Source organism: Octodon degus, unplaced genomic scaffold (genome assembly GCF_000260255.1).
Source record: "Octodon degus isolate 3935 unplaced genomic scaffold, OctDeg1.0 scaffold00015, whole genome shotgun sequence".
NCBI lineage: Eukaryota > Metazoa > Chordata > Mammalia > Rodentia > Octodontidae > Octodon > Octodon degus.
In genome coordinates this window covers 20,004,984-20,019,209 of record NW_004524591.1, presented here as the reverse complement: position 1 = coordinate 20,019,209, position 14,226 = coordinate 20,004,984, and the positions used below count along the sequence as shown (strand labels likewise).

General features: G+C 38.2%; 1 protein-coding gene across 3 annotated transcripts in view; it reads right to left on the bottom strand.

Annotated features, from left to right (window-relative positions):
* Plekha8 (pleckstrin homology domain containing A8) overlaps nucleotides 1–14,226 on the bottom strand; it is a 59,664-nt gene that overhangs the window by 4,940 nt on the left and 40,498 nt on the right. For 2 of the 3 annotated variants that reach the window (XM_012513662.2, XM_023709888.1), the window contains exons 11-13: nucleotides 13,655–13,785; nucleotides 12,986–13,056; nucleotides 3,777–3,838 (exon numbers count right to left, since the gene is read on the bottom strand). In XM_012513662.2, the coding sequence (XP_012369116.1) occupies nucleotides 3,777–3,838; nucleotides 12,986–13,056; nucleotides 13,655–13,785 (264 nt within the window). Of the gene's footprint in view, nucleotides 1–3,776; nucleotides 3,839–10,554; nucleotides 10,724–12,985; nucleotides 13,057–13,654; nucleotides 13,786–14,226 lie in introns of those variants that run through there. The other variant, XM_023709889.1, reaches the window with a different exon arrangement.

Here is a 14,226-nt window from a genome sequence, read left to right as displayed (position 1 = left end):
TGATAATGTATAGCTTATATACAAGGAAACAGGAATAGCATTAATAGTAGTTACAGTGAATGCTGGAGGACAATACAGTCATGCTTTCAAAACTCTTAGGGAAAATGATTATTAACCTCAAGTTCTATCTACACCAAAGCCACTACTTTGGGGGTGAGGGGTTGAGCCAATACTAGAGATCCACCATCTAGACTGGCTGAAGAGGAAACCAAAAATGTCAAATGATGTCTGGTTAGTGATGGACTCAGAGGCTGTATCACTTTAGGAGAGGACATCTGTCTCAAGATAAAAACCTCACTATTTGGTTTATGAGTCAAAATTCCATGGATGGAAAAGATGTTTCCTGGAGAAACTAAGACTATTTAGAATGATTTTGGTTATGTTAATTAGCAGATGAAAAATCTCAATGAACCCTGCACAGTAGTGATGACTTGAGGAACAGTGGGGATGAAGAGGCCAGTCAAAATACAGACTTAGCTTTCTACTGATAAAGCTACTATCAAATGCTGAACATAATCTATTTTCTTAAAAACCAGCAATTTTAAATATTATTTACAATAATCCTCAAAGCCTTTGAAATGTTTTTACTCTGTAACTGGGGGTATATTATCTCACCTCTTTGTGTCTCAGGATTCTCTGCCAATAAGCAGGGAAAATAAGAGAACCTATCTCAGAGTAATGAGATTAATAACTTTATGTATATCAAGCACTTAAAACAACGTCTGCTAGATGGTAAATACTCAAAACCATAAGTTGTTATTGCAGTTCTGGGTATTAGACTTTTTTTTTTTCACTATCAGGGATTGAACTTGGGACCCTGTGCTTGCCAGGCAGGTGCTTATGTCACTGAGCTATCTCCTCAGCCCCACAGACATAACTATTTTTATAGAAACCTATTTTGAGGAAAGAGCTTTAGTTAAAAATGCATATAAACATATGTTATGTTCTTTCTCAGAACAGACTCAGAAGCAGCTTAAGTTTCTAACACAGAGGGATGAGAAAATTGTAACTTCACACTAAAGGAAGTATTAGTCACTACAATATTTTTCTCAGACTGGTGGAATTTTAAAATGTTCATGATAGAAATCTATTAAATGTGGAGAAAGAATACAAAACTATACTACAAACTAAATGAAGAAAAAAATACATGCATCTATAAAGTGATGCACATAAAGACACATGCACAATACATAAGATATATAAGCAATACAAAATACCATAAATGCTAAATATTAACATATGTAAGTGGAAATACAGCTAAATACATAAATTAAGTAGATCATTTAAGAGAATATGTAAATAAACACAAAAAATAAAAAGTAAAACATAAAAATGTTAAAAGAGGAAATATGGCTTTTTTTTTTCTTTTTTGCGGAACTGGGGATTGCACTCAGGCCCTTGCGCTTGCAAAGGAAGCGCTTATTCCACTGAGCCATCTCCCTGGCCCCCTTAAAAGAGGAAATATGGAAAATTTAAATTTTTCTTTCTACTCTATAATTTCTAAAATTACATACAAGAATTCTACATTATTATAAATTAAAAAAAAAACCTGTAGGTTAAAAAGTTCTTTTAAAAACAAAAAACAAACATTATTTACTTATTCACTACATATAGGGTCTCACTATGCAGCTCAGGCTCATAGTGATCCTCTTGTCTCAGCCTCCCCAGCACCAAGGTTACAGGCATGTGCCACCACTACTGGTTTTAGGGCCCAGTTCAGCATGTGGTACTGGGGATCAAACTTGGGTCCTTGCATTTGTCAGGCAGGTGCTTAGATTGCAGAGCTATCTCCCTAGTCCCCAAAAAGTCCTCTTGAAAACTCTTGCTAATGATAAATTTTCAACACTACCTGCTGTATTCTTATTGGCAACATCTCTTAGGTCATTTCATGGTTAACTTTGCCATATACTGAAAAGAAAACTCCCAAACAAAATACATCCAACACTTGTTTCTTGTAAACAAGGCAAATAAATGTTCCTGAATTTAATCATCTAACCAATGGATCTTGTGCCAGGAACATGGAAGCAATCACAGTATTTACTCATGGAGATCAATGATCACAATTAGTACCCACTGCCGAAGAACACAGTGAAGGTTTTTTATTTATTTTTAATGCATTTGTTTGTAACAGGGCCTCACTATGCAGCTAGAATTCATAGTGAGCCTGTTTTCAGCCTCCTCGGTGCTGGGATTATAGGCCTACGCCACTAGGCCTGGACTCTGTGGCTGGCTACACCTGCCCTGGGGGGTGGGACTAGCGCAGCATGTGGTGCTAGGGATCGGGGATGGAATCGCAGTCCTTGCACTTACCTAAGCAGGCGCTTCAGACCGCTGAGCTATGTCACCTGAGCTATCTAGCCAGTCCCCAAAGCTTAATCATTCTGTCTTCACGGAACTGAGCTGTGATGGCATGAGTCCTAAATAGCCTTGGGGACAGCAGACCTGGGTTTAAACCTGGGCTCTGCCACAGCTCACACTGGAACTGGACTTAAGCACTCTGAATTTGTAAAACAGTGGGAGTTAATGCTGAAAATTAACAAAAATAATGAACATGAAGAGTACTTGGCACAGTCTTTGGTATTCAACAGATACTCAATAAGTGGTAGCTCTTAGTATGACAATTAAACATGCACTGAAGGTAAGGAATATGGGCAGTATACAGCTGCAACTGTATACTGTGCTCCAGTGAATGACAGGATATTAGAGCAAGACACCGCCATGCTTTCAAAAATGTCATTTCCACTAATACTGATTTCTTTTATTGTAGATTCTTCCCACATTTTTCTTTATTAAAAACAAAGAAAGCAAGGATGAAAGAAGAAATCATGACCCTAAGTGATGTATACTTTAAATCAGTAAAAGGTATTCTCTGCAAGGCTATTTTATCTTCTTCCTTACAAAGAATACTCATATTCTATGACGATTCCCAGTGTATAATGACAAGGAGACTCTGTCTTCTCACAGCTCCATTTCACTAAGACTGATCCTTCTGGAGTGGGAAGCGTGAGCGTCTAAAGGAGTACCTACACCTGCTAATTACAAAGCAGGCTAAGTGAGTTGTCTAAGGGAGTAAGATTCCTGGTTTTGTGTTCCAACATGCTGGGAAAGGAGAGGTGGTGAATAACATGAGGCAAACACATAAATACAAACATTTAAACAACTAAAAAAGAAGAGATTTCTAACCCTACCTACTGGTCAAACCAATACAGTTAACATTCAAAGATAACATTTAGCCTTAAAAAAGTCAGGTATGAGCCAGGAATTAAATAATAATTGAATACAATGGGTGGGAGAGGGAACTATTAGTTGGAATTTATCACTTGAGTTGGAATTTGTCATTTCCCCTCAACAGTACTTAGGATCCCTGCTACCTACCTATGTCTGACATTGACACTTGAGCTTTATACTAGATATTGGACAGGCAACCATTTTTGAGATAAATCTCTCCACGAAGTCCCTGGAATTAAACAGGGTTAAAGCATATTTTTAAAACTCTTCACAAGGTTGGGAATGTAGTTCAGTGGCACAAATGCCTGCCTGGCAAGTGCAAGATCCTCAGTTTGATTCCCAGTATGAAAAAAGAAAAATTAAACAGTCTTTGCTATTCTAGATACTTTTTATTGCTGATATTTTCACACACCGTGAAGGCCTGTAAACATAAATGAAACGAGCAACTTTTCTTCTTATCTCAAAAATAAACCAACTGGATATCACACACACACACAACACATCTTGCTTCTGACCATCCAAACATCATGAGGATAGAGATGACTTACCGCAAAAACTCCACGAACTACCCAGCCGTGGTGTTGCCGTAAAGTTTTTCCATATGCGTTATCTTGAGAAGAAAAAAATGAGGAATGTCATGAGGAGTGAGTATAACAGAATTTGAGATGCTTCTTGTTACGCTGTACTTTCAATGTATGGTACAGTATAGTCCTATACATTTTAGGAACTGGTGAGAATATCTAATTACCAAACTATCCCCAAAGTCTTGCACAGAAAAAAATGTACTTAGATTATTTTCTTTTTAAGAAAAATAGATTCAGACTACTCTTATCCTGCATCAATAGTAGGAAAAGCTCAGCATATATATATATATATATATATATATACACACACATAAAGAATTAAGAGGGAGGAAAGGATATTGAAAAATTGAGACTAAGCATAAAATTAAAAATACTTAAAATTTTTAAAAGTTCAGCTCTTAGCTATCCTCTCTTACCATGTTTCCTCCTTTGTAAAACGATCTCTAAGGTTCTTTCAAATTTAAACATTATTATGGGATGTCAAATGTCTGCAGTCAGTGTCCCTAAGGCCCTAAATTAATAGTTAAAACTAGAAACCATTAAAAACATGGAAAAGCTATGCATGGTAATGTGTGCTGTCCTCTCAGCTAATTAAGAAGTTGAGGTAGAAGCAACACTTGAACACAGGAGTTCAAGGCCAGTCTGGGCCACACAGGGAGACCCTCATCTCAAAAAATGATCACTCAGGACCGGCCAGATAGCTTAGCAGACTAAATCACCTGTTTAGGCAGGCACAGGGACCAGGGTTCAATCCCAGTGTGCTGTGTGGGCACCGCCCTTGGGGTGCACTGAGACGACGACAGACTGGGCATGGTGGTGCACATCTGCAATCCCAGCACTTGGGAAGCTGAAAACAGGAGGATCACTACGAGTCCAGTCTGTATAGTGAGACCCTGTAGACCCTGTACTAAATACATAAAAAAAAATTCACTCTCTAAAATGTCCACCCAAAACAAACAATGTAATGAAAGAACGGCTTGAATTTATTAATTACAAAGTAATTGGTGAAAAGCCTATTAATTAAAGTCATTCATGTTTTGTACTTTAAAGACAAAAAGTTGTCTATTATGTTTCTCTTAAGGTATTTTTATTCATATAATAATAATAATTATTATTATTTTTGGCAGAACCAGGGATTGAACTCAGGCCCTTGTGCTTGCCAGGCAAGCGTTTATTCTACTGAGCCATCTCCTTGGCCCTCATGTAATTATTTTTTAATCTTTCATTTTCTTGATACAGGGTCCTACTATAAAGCTTGGACTTGAATAGATCTTCCTGTCTCAGCCTCCCTGTTGTTAGGATTACATGTGTACACCACCATGCCTGGTTTTGGAGCCGGCACAGTACACCCAGGGTTCTGGGGCCAGCATGGCATACTGTACTGGGGAATCAAACCTAGGTCTTTCTACTTGCCTAGCAGGTGCTTAGACCACAGAGCTATCTCCCCAGCCCCTCTCTCAAGTTTTTAATCACAAAATATTCACAAGAACAGAGGCATTTTATGCAGTGAATATATTCCTGAAGTTTGGAATTATTCAACACATGGAAAATTCAGATCTGATTTTCCCACAGGAATGAATGGGTTCTTAGTAGATACAGATTACATCACCACACAGAACTTATACTTCAGCTCCACTTCATCTGTATCACCTTCAGCAGTATTACTAGCACAGAAAGTGTATCACAGTGGTTGTTTGACCTTTACCTCTGTACTTTTCTGACTACATCTAAATTCCCCATTCCAAAGTTATTTTTTCATGTACTACTTTCAGCACCTAGCACAAGTACTACAATCATTTAATAAATGCATAGGTGACATTGTAATCAGCTATAAAATATTTTCAATTAAAATAAGAAATGCTAAAATAATAGTGACAGTAAGATAACAAGTACAACTTCCTACACAGTAAAAACAATGTAGTTCACAGAATATGTCACAGGCAGTTAGATGTTTGCATTTCACTTTCCAAAATGACCCTGCCTTGTGACTGGAGCTTACTGACACTTCACAGATAATTCAAATTCCAAGCTTTGTAATTATGTTATTAATTCTTATTTTAGTATATGTGCTGCTGAAGTGAGCAGGGTCAACCTTCATTTTAAAAATCTGGAAGCTTTATTAATATTTCTATGTCCTATTTTATTTTACATAGTTTGAATCTGTACAAATACAATTATGTTTTTATAAAAGAATAAAAAATCTACTCAATATTAGTTGTAATGTATTTTTAAAAACTGTACCTTTGGACTATAACCAACAGATTCCCTGGCTGTCAAATAAAAAGATCAGGGTGAAATGCCAGTATTCAATGTGGTAAAGCTCAAGCAAAGGTAATACAGAGTTAAAGTCGTGTGAAGATGACTTAGCCTAAAGGAGAAACTGAGATTAAATTTAAGTTTCCTCAGGAAACACCGAGTAGACCAGAGAATGGTCAAAGACATCTTAAGTAAATCACAAAGCAGGCTGATTCTCTGGAAGGGACATGTGGCATCAGGGAAATTTCAGGTGGTACACAAGGCCTGTGGAGATGTCTTAAGAAGGGAGTTGCTGATCCACAAGTATATGGTACAGACAGTGACACCAGACACAGACACTAGAAAAACCAGCAAGACAACCATATTTCCAACCATTTTAACCATCTGACAAGCCATCTGGGCTGGCAAGGGAGTACACAATTCCATAGAAAACAACCTTAGGGGAGTTAGTGAGGTACCATGATAGTGAGACTTCTTATTTTTTTGTGAATGTAATCAGGCAGGGCATCAAATATCATTATAAACACATTTAAATCTGCTGGTGGGTATCTACGAGGAACAACTGGTTTGCCTAAGAATTTTGAGCAAGTCTACTACACTCCACATACTGCACAAGGTACAAGTTGGTTGGTGGTTATAAGGGAGGCTGCTAACAGTTATTATATACATTTGTACATAGTGTTACAGGGACAGAGATAAATCCAGCCTGATATGGTGGACAGAAAGCATTAAAAGACCCAAAGTCTGGGGAGAGAAGGTCAGTGAGTGGGAAGTCACAGGCAGACGCACAATGGAACTGAACAGGTAGGTCATGGCATGCTGAGCATTAGTGAGCAACTAACCATGGCAGGGTAGGGGGCTAGAGCCAAACTGAGAGGACCTTTATCCATCATGTCAAAGATTCTGAACTTCTACAGCATAGTGGCACTTCTTAAAAATATAACATTATTTCCTGATTTAACAAATAATGCATGACTATTACAGAAAATAAGAAAAATACTAAAAACAGGAAGAACTGAAGAAACCTATAGTCCAGTCATGTCAAACATTTTAGAGCTTTCAACGAAAACACTGTGTTGTAGAACATGTGCCACTGGTTCACCATCACTGCTCATCATTTCTCTCAGACGTAACCATAGTGGGCATTCCAGGGAAATACTCTTCTATGGAACAAAAAAAAATTGCTATCCTATAGAATGCGTTAAAAAGTAGGCAAGATGTAATGGTGCACACCTGTAATCCAAGCACTCAGGAGGCTGATGTAGGAGGATTGTCATGGGTTCAAGGCCAGCCTGGATTACATAGTGAATTCAAGGCCAGTCTGAACTCTATAGCTAGACTCTGTCTCAACCACCCTCCCAACACATACAAAAAAACCCCCAAAAAGTCACCATCAAACAGAAAAGTGTCATTCCAACTTGGAACTGTTATAAGGGAATTAATAAGTTGAGACTCAAACTTTTGGACAGTAAGTTTCAGCCCGGGAGATGGCTCAGTGGAATAAGCACTTTCCTGGACAGTAAGTTTCAGATACAGTGGTCCTGGGTCCTGAGCTTTCAAAGCCACTTGACTGGACAAACTACTTATGTAAGAGGGTTCTGGGTTCTGCACTACATCAGCCCTGGAGACCTTATACATTTCCTACACCTAATACCTTTGCTATCAAGGCCAACTGTTCAAAAAATCTTAGAAACTCTTCTCCATGCCATCCTTCTAAAGGGCAGGAAGACGATAAGAAGAAAAGTACGTATTCTACGAGTCTAAATAGCATAGTCACCCTAACCCAAGACATGTGCCTATGTAGTACCATCTGTATCTGCTTATCTGGCCCTTCAGAGGAAGCAGCTGTTGCTTGTTGTACTTGCACCTGGACAAAGAAGAGTCCCATGTCAAGATGATCCAGATGGCCTAATGGAAGAATCACAGAATTTGGTTTGGGTCTTACATCAGGCCAAGAAGTCAACTGCTGAAATTTAAAATCAACAAATGAACTAAAACCCATTTTTAAAAAGGCATAAATCCTTAACTGACTTCTAGCGCTACAAATATCCTTGCCACATTAGGCGCATTAAAATAAGATGAAGTCTAAGCTTGACCTATTTTGGTTACCTAGAGAAGACTAGATAATGCAATACATTAATCTTCACAATAATATCCATTCGTTATCATAATGCACACCCTATAATCTGAGAATATTTTTGGCCTCTGAAAGAGGCCAAAAATAAATGCCACCTCTTCCCCAATTCTTTGAAACATGTCAGTTCCCCAGACACTGAATCAAAACCTCCTACTAGGAACACTTGACAATCACTTTTGCTGATTCTCTACCTTTTACAAATGAAGACTAGTGACTTGTCCAAGGTTATAAAGCTAAAAAGCAGTAAGAACTCAAGAGGAATCTGGGTATCACCTCAAAACCATTCTGGTACAAACTACCATTTATTCTTTGTCAAACAATAATGAAAATAAAAAATGTGCCCTTGCCAGCTATTTCCTAAAGAATTAGCACCTAATTCTGCTCATGAAAATGTACAACTCTTTAAAAAACAAAACAAAACAAAACAAAACAACCCAGACATTACCATGAGGAAGAAGTTGGTTGCTAGCCAATCCTGCCAGCACAGACACATGCTGTAAGCGGCTCTGTAGAGGGCATTACTAAAGATTAATGTTCCACAGTGTTTTCTGAACAATTAGTCAAGTTAAGCTTTGATATTAAATATACAAGCATGAGTTCTTTTGCTTAGTTTTCCTTGTCTCTGAAAGCCTTTTACATTAACACACGACTGGGCATCCTTTACGTTTTCTATTCTGTGCCAGAGATGATCATAGGGTTAATTTTTCCTTGACATTTATGGAATCATTCTGAAGTGAGAGATACAGCAATATGCTAGCCTGCCGAAAGAACAGGACAGAGCACATAGCATTTAGTACAATGGTGCATGAAATGCCAGAGCAACCTTTCTTCCTTCTACTTACAAGGGTGCTTCCCCAAACCTTTTTGATATGGCATCTGCAAATAGAGGGTTCATTCCTAGGGCAGACTATTAAATACATCTGCCTTGAAGACTTAACGCCTTCCTTCAAATGACTCTGTGTGACACAGGATGCTAAGGGTACATGATAACTGTTGGCATGAGACTAACCCAAATGTTATATTCTGAATGTTATTACGAGGAATCTAATTCATGGCCCAGGTTAAAAGAAGGGGGTGAGGGGTACAGTGTGAAGCGTCAGGCCCCATGCCATGTACTGGGAGCTCTTCCATGCTATATGAAGCAATACAATGACAACAAATACATTTTCCAGAAAATTAATGGACATCACTCATTCCAATGTTACTTGTTTCCTTTGAGATAGGGTCTTGCAACGTAGTCTAGATCTGTCTTGAACTCACTATGTAGCCAGGTTGGCTTCAAAACCACAGTGATCCTCCTGCTTCAGCCTCCTGAGTGCTGGGATTACAGGCATACACTACCATGCTTGCATCCAATGTATTATTTAGGACTCTAACATATTATCACCCATCTCCAAGCCTACTAAGACTATAAAAGTTTTACGAGCATTTACTTCAAAACATTTCTAAAGCAGTGTTTTACTGAAAAGCTATCTAATTATGAAAAGGAGGCCAAATGAACTAATGCTATGACTAACCTTCTGCTTATTCATAACCCTTCGGCTACAAGGAGGGAAAAAGTCTCCAAGTAATCAAGATGTAGTCAAGTGGCAGGTGAGTTTCAATGTCTTAGATCTACTGGTAGATGAGCAGGTCTCAAGCTTCAGTATGAATCAAAACATCCCTGAATGACTAGTTAAAACACTGCCAGGCTCTATTATAGTCTCTGATTCAGCAGGCCTGAAGAGAGGCCTGATGGTTTGCATTCTGCTAAGTTTCCAAGTATGTTAAGATGCTATCCTGGGGCAAATGTGGCAACCAGAGATCTAGGTTTTTAAGCCCTAAGCAAGGTACCTACCCCTCTTCAAACCAATTTACTTGGAAGACTAAATGTTTATTAGGAATTTAGTATAAAAATTACACTGGGTACTCTTTAATAGTAGCCATTATCACAGTAAATCAAATTCAATTTCAGAATTAAGAAAAAAAATGTTCATTTGCCTGTAAATAGCACACACTCTGTTTTGTCTACATATCCACCATCCCTCATTTCAGACAAGATATTGGTTACACTTATAAAGCTTGTGACTTTAAAATGAGAAAAGCTAAGCTTATCCCACAAGAAATATGCATCAAGAAACCTAGCCTATGGAGTCTTCGTAAACAAGTCTCAATAAACCCCATTTGTTTTCACAGAGCTTCTTATGCCTGTGTCTGGAGGGAAGAAGGGTAAATTGGCTATGCGCACTTCATCTTTTCTCAATGAAGAGCAGCAGGAAGTTAGAGATTACTACAATCAAAGAAATGATTTTAATCAAGAAAAACATGTTTGAAATGAACATGAACTTCAGAATTAAAATATCAAATTCACAGCCTCCTTTACAGCACTGAAAATAGTGCTGCAGGGGAAAGGAAGAAAGGAAGAGCTGAGATCAGCTATGATTAATTCAGGCGCCAAACAGCTTCCTGTTAAACTCTCTTCTTTCTTCTGAGTCCACATCTACTGGGTCCAAGCTCCAAATGAAATAAGAAGTATCAGCTAAAGGAAAAAAAGGTACAACACTAGTGTGGGGGCAGGGTCTAAGGGTCTACCCTCTACTTCTGTTCCACTTCTATGGCCAAAGCCTTTTTCTGCGAGCAGCTGGTTCTATTTTACCCCAGCTCCAGGCTAAAGCGGAATGGCACTGCTCTCCTCCTCTTTACAAACATAGCAGCTTGCAACCTGTGCAGTCCTTAGTAGGTACACAGCCTGACTCCCAACTCTACATTTCCTATAGGTGACATCATCCTTCCAGTATGAAATGTCCATATTAAGAAGTTAGTTTGAAGAGAAGTTTCTGGTTTGGGAGCTGAGTTTTATAAACTTACCTGCCATTTATGATTTGGGACGAATAAACTCCATTTCCTGGCAGTTTATTCTCACATGTGATGGCAGTGATGCTTGTGATGATAAAAGTATAAACAATAACAAGAGCAAACCTCTCCTGAATGTTTATTATGTGTCTAATGCTTTTCTAATTATTTTCAGATGCATTAACCTATATAATCTTTACAACTTTATTACAGAAAGTTATCACCAGTACGATTTTATAGATTAAAAAAAAAAAAAAATGGAAGCACAGAGAAGCTAAGTGACTTGCCTAAGAGCCCAATGTTAGTGACAGAATACCCTGAAGCATTCCAGAATCCATGGTTCTAGCAGTCCTTTCACACCCCTCAACATTCCATGGATAATGACTAGGGGTCATATGTAGAGGTAACGAATACATGTTTACTATTTAAAAGCACAACACCAGGGGAGAATATAACCGAACTTATCCTGGAAATACACAGATTTATGGGGAATTAAAAGTGGAAGGTGGTCAGGGGATTGTGAAGACTCTGAAAACATGGAGTTTTGAGACAAGGGTTGTAAAGTGAACCTCAGAACCCTGCAGAGGTCTGAAGCAAGTATATTAGCCTTTCATAATTTTGATTTCCTTTCTATAAAAATAGACTAATGTGAGGATTAAGTTGTCTAAATGCACAAAATGTTATAGAAATGTCCACACTAGTTGTTTCATGGCACACCAGCAATTTCTAGACAGGGTGGCTTGGGGAAATCATATAGAGGCAGAATATCTCAGAATTCATAGCCCAGAAGGAAGACTAATAGGAGACAGAATCTATCTGTAAAACTTGAAAAAAATAACACACAGATCACTCTCCCCCACTACCAGAAACATCTAATTAGTTTATTTTGTTGTTCATAATCATGGCCACTCAACATCTAAATGTGTAAATTACAGGAATACAGGGCTTCAAAATAATGTGATATTTCATTTTTCCCCACACACATGCCTCAAGTCCTATGCTGGAAGAATTTCCTATAGACCAATGTGAAAGTTTAGCTACTCCACTGGGATCTCTGTGAGGATGTTTCCAAGTTTTAGTATTTCCCTAAATGAACAGGAACAAACTTGTTAAATAGATGCAGACATACATCTGTCCATACATCCATTTGTCTAATGCTGACAAAGCACCTATAATGCTACTGCTAAGAGGCTAGATATACTGTATAGGGTGATCTCCTTTGACCAAGGTCTCTCTCCAAAGCTTGGTTCTCTCATACAAAAATGGGACACAGAGATAACTTAAGGAGTATAGGATGGTGACTGACTCGATCTCATTACAGAACAAATCCCTAGGATTTCCACCACCCATCCCTTTAATAGCTTCTGAAATGAGCTTCTCATTGAATACTGACTTGAGGATTGTACTGTATTTGAAGATTTATTTAAGAAAACTTCTTGATAATATGTCTTCCCATTAAGCTTAAGAGATGACTTTCCATCAATTTATACTTTTTAGTAAGTAACTAGATTATCAGGGTCACTGTCTCATAATTCACCCACTTTTTTTTTTTTTTTTTTTTTTTTGAGAGATGAGATGGTCTTGCTATGTAGCCCAGGTTGGCTTCAAATTTGCAATGATTTCCCTGCCTCTACCTTCCTCTGCTAGGATTATAGGCATGCACCACTATGCCTGGCTCATGGAACCTTTTTAACAAAGTATACAGGAAGCATGCAATTCATAACAATGAAGTAAGAAATAACGTCAATGGGGCCAGGGAGATGGCCTAGTAGAATAAGCGCTTGCCTGGCAAGCACAAGGGCCCGAGTTCAATTCCTGGTTCTGACAAAAGAAAAAAAAAAAAAAATCAAACTGAAAAGTAGAAATTTCATGTACCCTGTCTCAGCCTTCAGAGGTCTCTATTCCAAGTACTACTCAACTGATCTATCAAAATGTAAAGAACACTTACTCAGGGCTGTCTGGATATCCTTTTCACCATTTTTCACTTCTGTCAAAAATCCCTTTAAAAATTTGAGACCTCTGAAATAAAAAAAGAGAAAGAAATATTTTCAAGGTTTCCTTACATTGACTGAGCATAAAAAATGGCAGATACCAATACTCTTCCTTCAGTAACATCTCAACATAGCAATACACTGGCCAAATCAAACAGTAGTCTTTTCTGAGTTTCTTGCTTGTCATGTCCCTGCATGATGCTCTGGACCTTTCTCTTACCCAATCTAATATACCTAAAGCAGTGGCTCTGAAATTGTGGTCCCACGACTGGTGTAGCATCACCTGGAATTTATTAGACATTGTAAATTCCAGGGCCTTACCTTAGATTTAAGACCAAAAAAAAAAAAATCTACTTTTAAATCCAGTGTTTTAAACAAGCCCTTCAGGAAATTCTGATGCCAATAAAGTAGGAGAAACACTGACTTAAACAGAATGAGCTTTCTTATCCTTTAAGATTTCTAATCCCCCCCCCACATCAATCAAAACAGATACAAAAAAGGTGCCCTTCTAGAAAGGCAACATAATTTGGCTAGATTGTTCTTTGAAAGTAGTCTCTACACAACAATTTTTTGCTGGTAACATTTCAATTGTTGGATTTTAGCTGCTGCCCCACCAACTGCCTCACCTCTTCAGCCACAAGAGGGCTTCAGTAGCTGAGTTCCTAACCTGAGCTACATCCGCCTCCACTTCGTGCAGCACTATTTTCTGGAGAGTAGTAAACTCTTCCTTGTTGGTTATATACTTCTGGTTTACTTTCTGGAGGAAAAACAGGGAAATAATCTAAGTTAAAAACATAATGTAAATATTAGTATTAAGAGACTTAGTTTTGGCTAGAAGGCCGCTAAGAAATGAAAGTAAGACTATTAACTTTCTTCAGAATTCTCAAGCTTAAACTAAAATTAGATATTAATCCTAGTGTTTTAAGCTATTGTTTTTGAAACATTTTTCCTGCATTGGAGCCTTTCCTACAGCTAAATTTAGCAGACATTTTTCATTTGGAGTACATTCAACAAGGACAATGAACATACTTCATGCAACTATTCCTTTAGAATGCACAGTGAGCGGGGGCCTGGCCCTAGCTCAGGCCTTTAAGTGGCTGCTTCCACAAAGCTGTCAGCCTCAGCTTGCTGGAGTTCGAACCTCACAACTCTCCCGCTGGCCAAAAGTGCCCTGAAGGCGTTCGAGGAACCAAAAAAA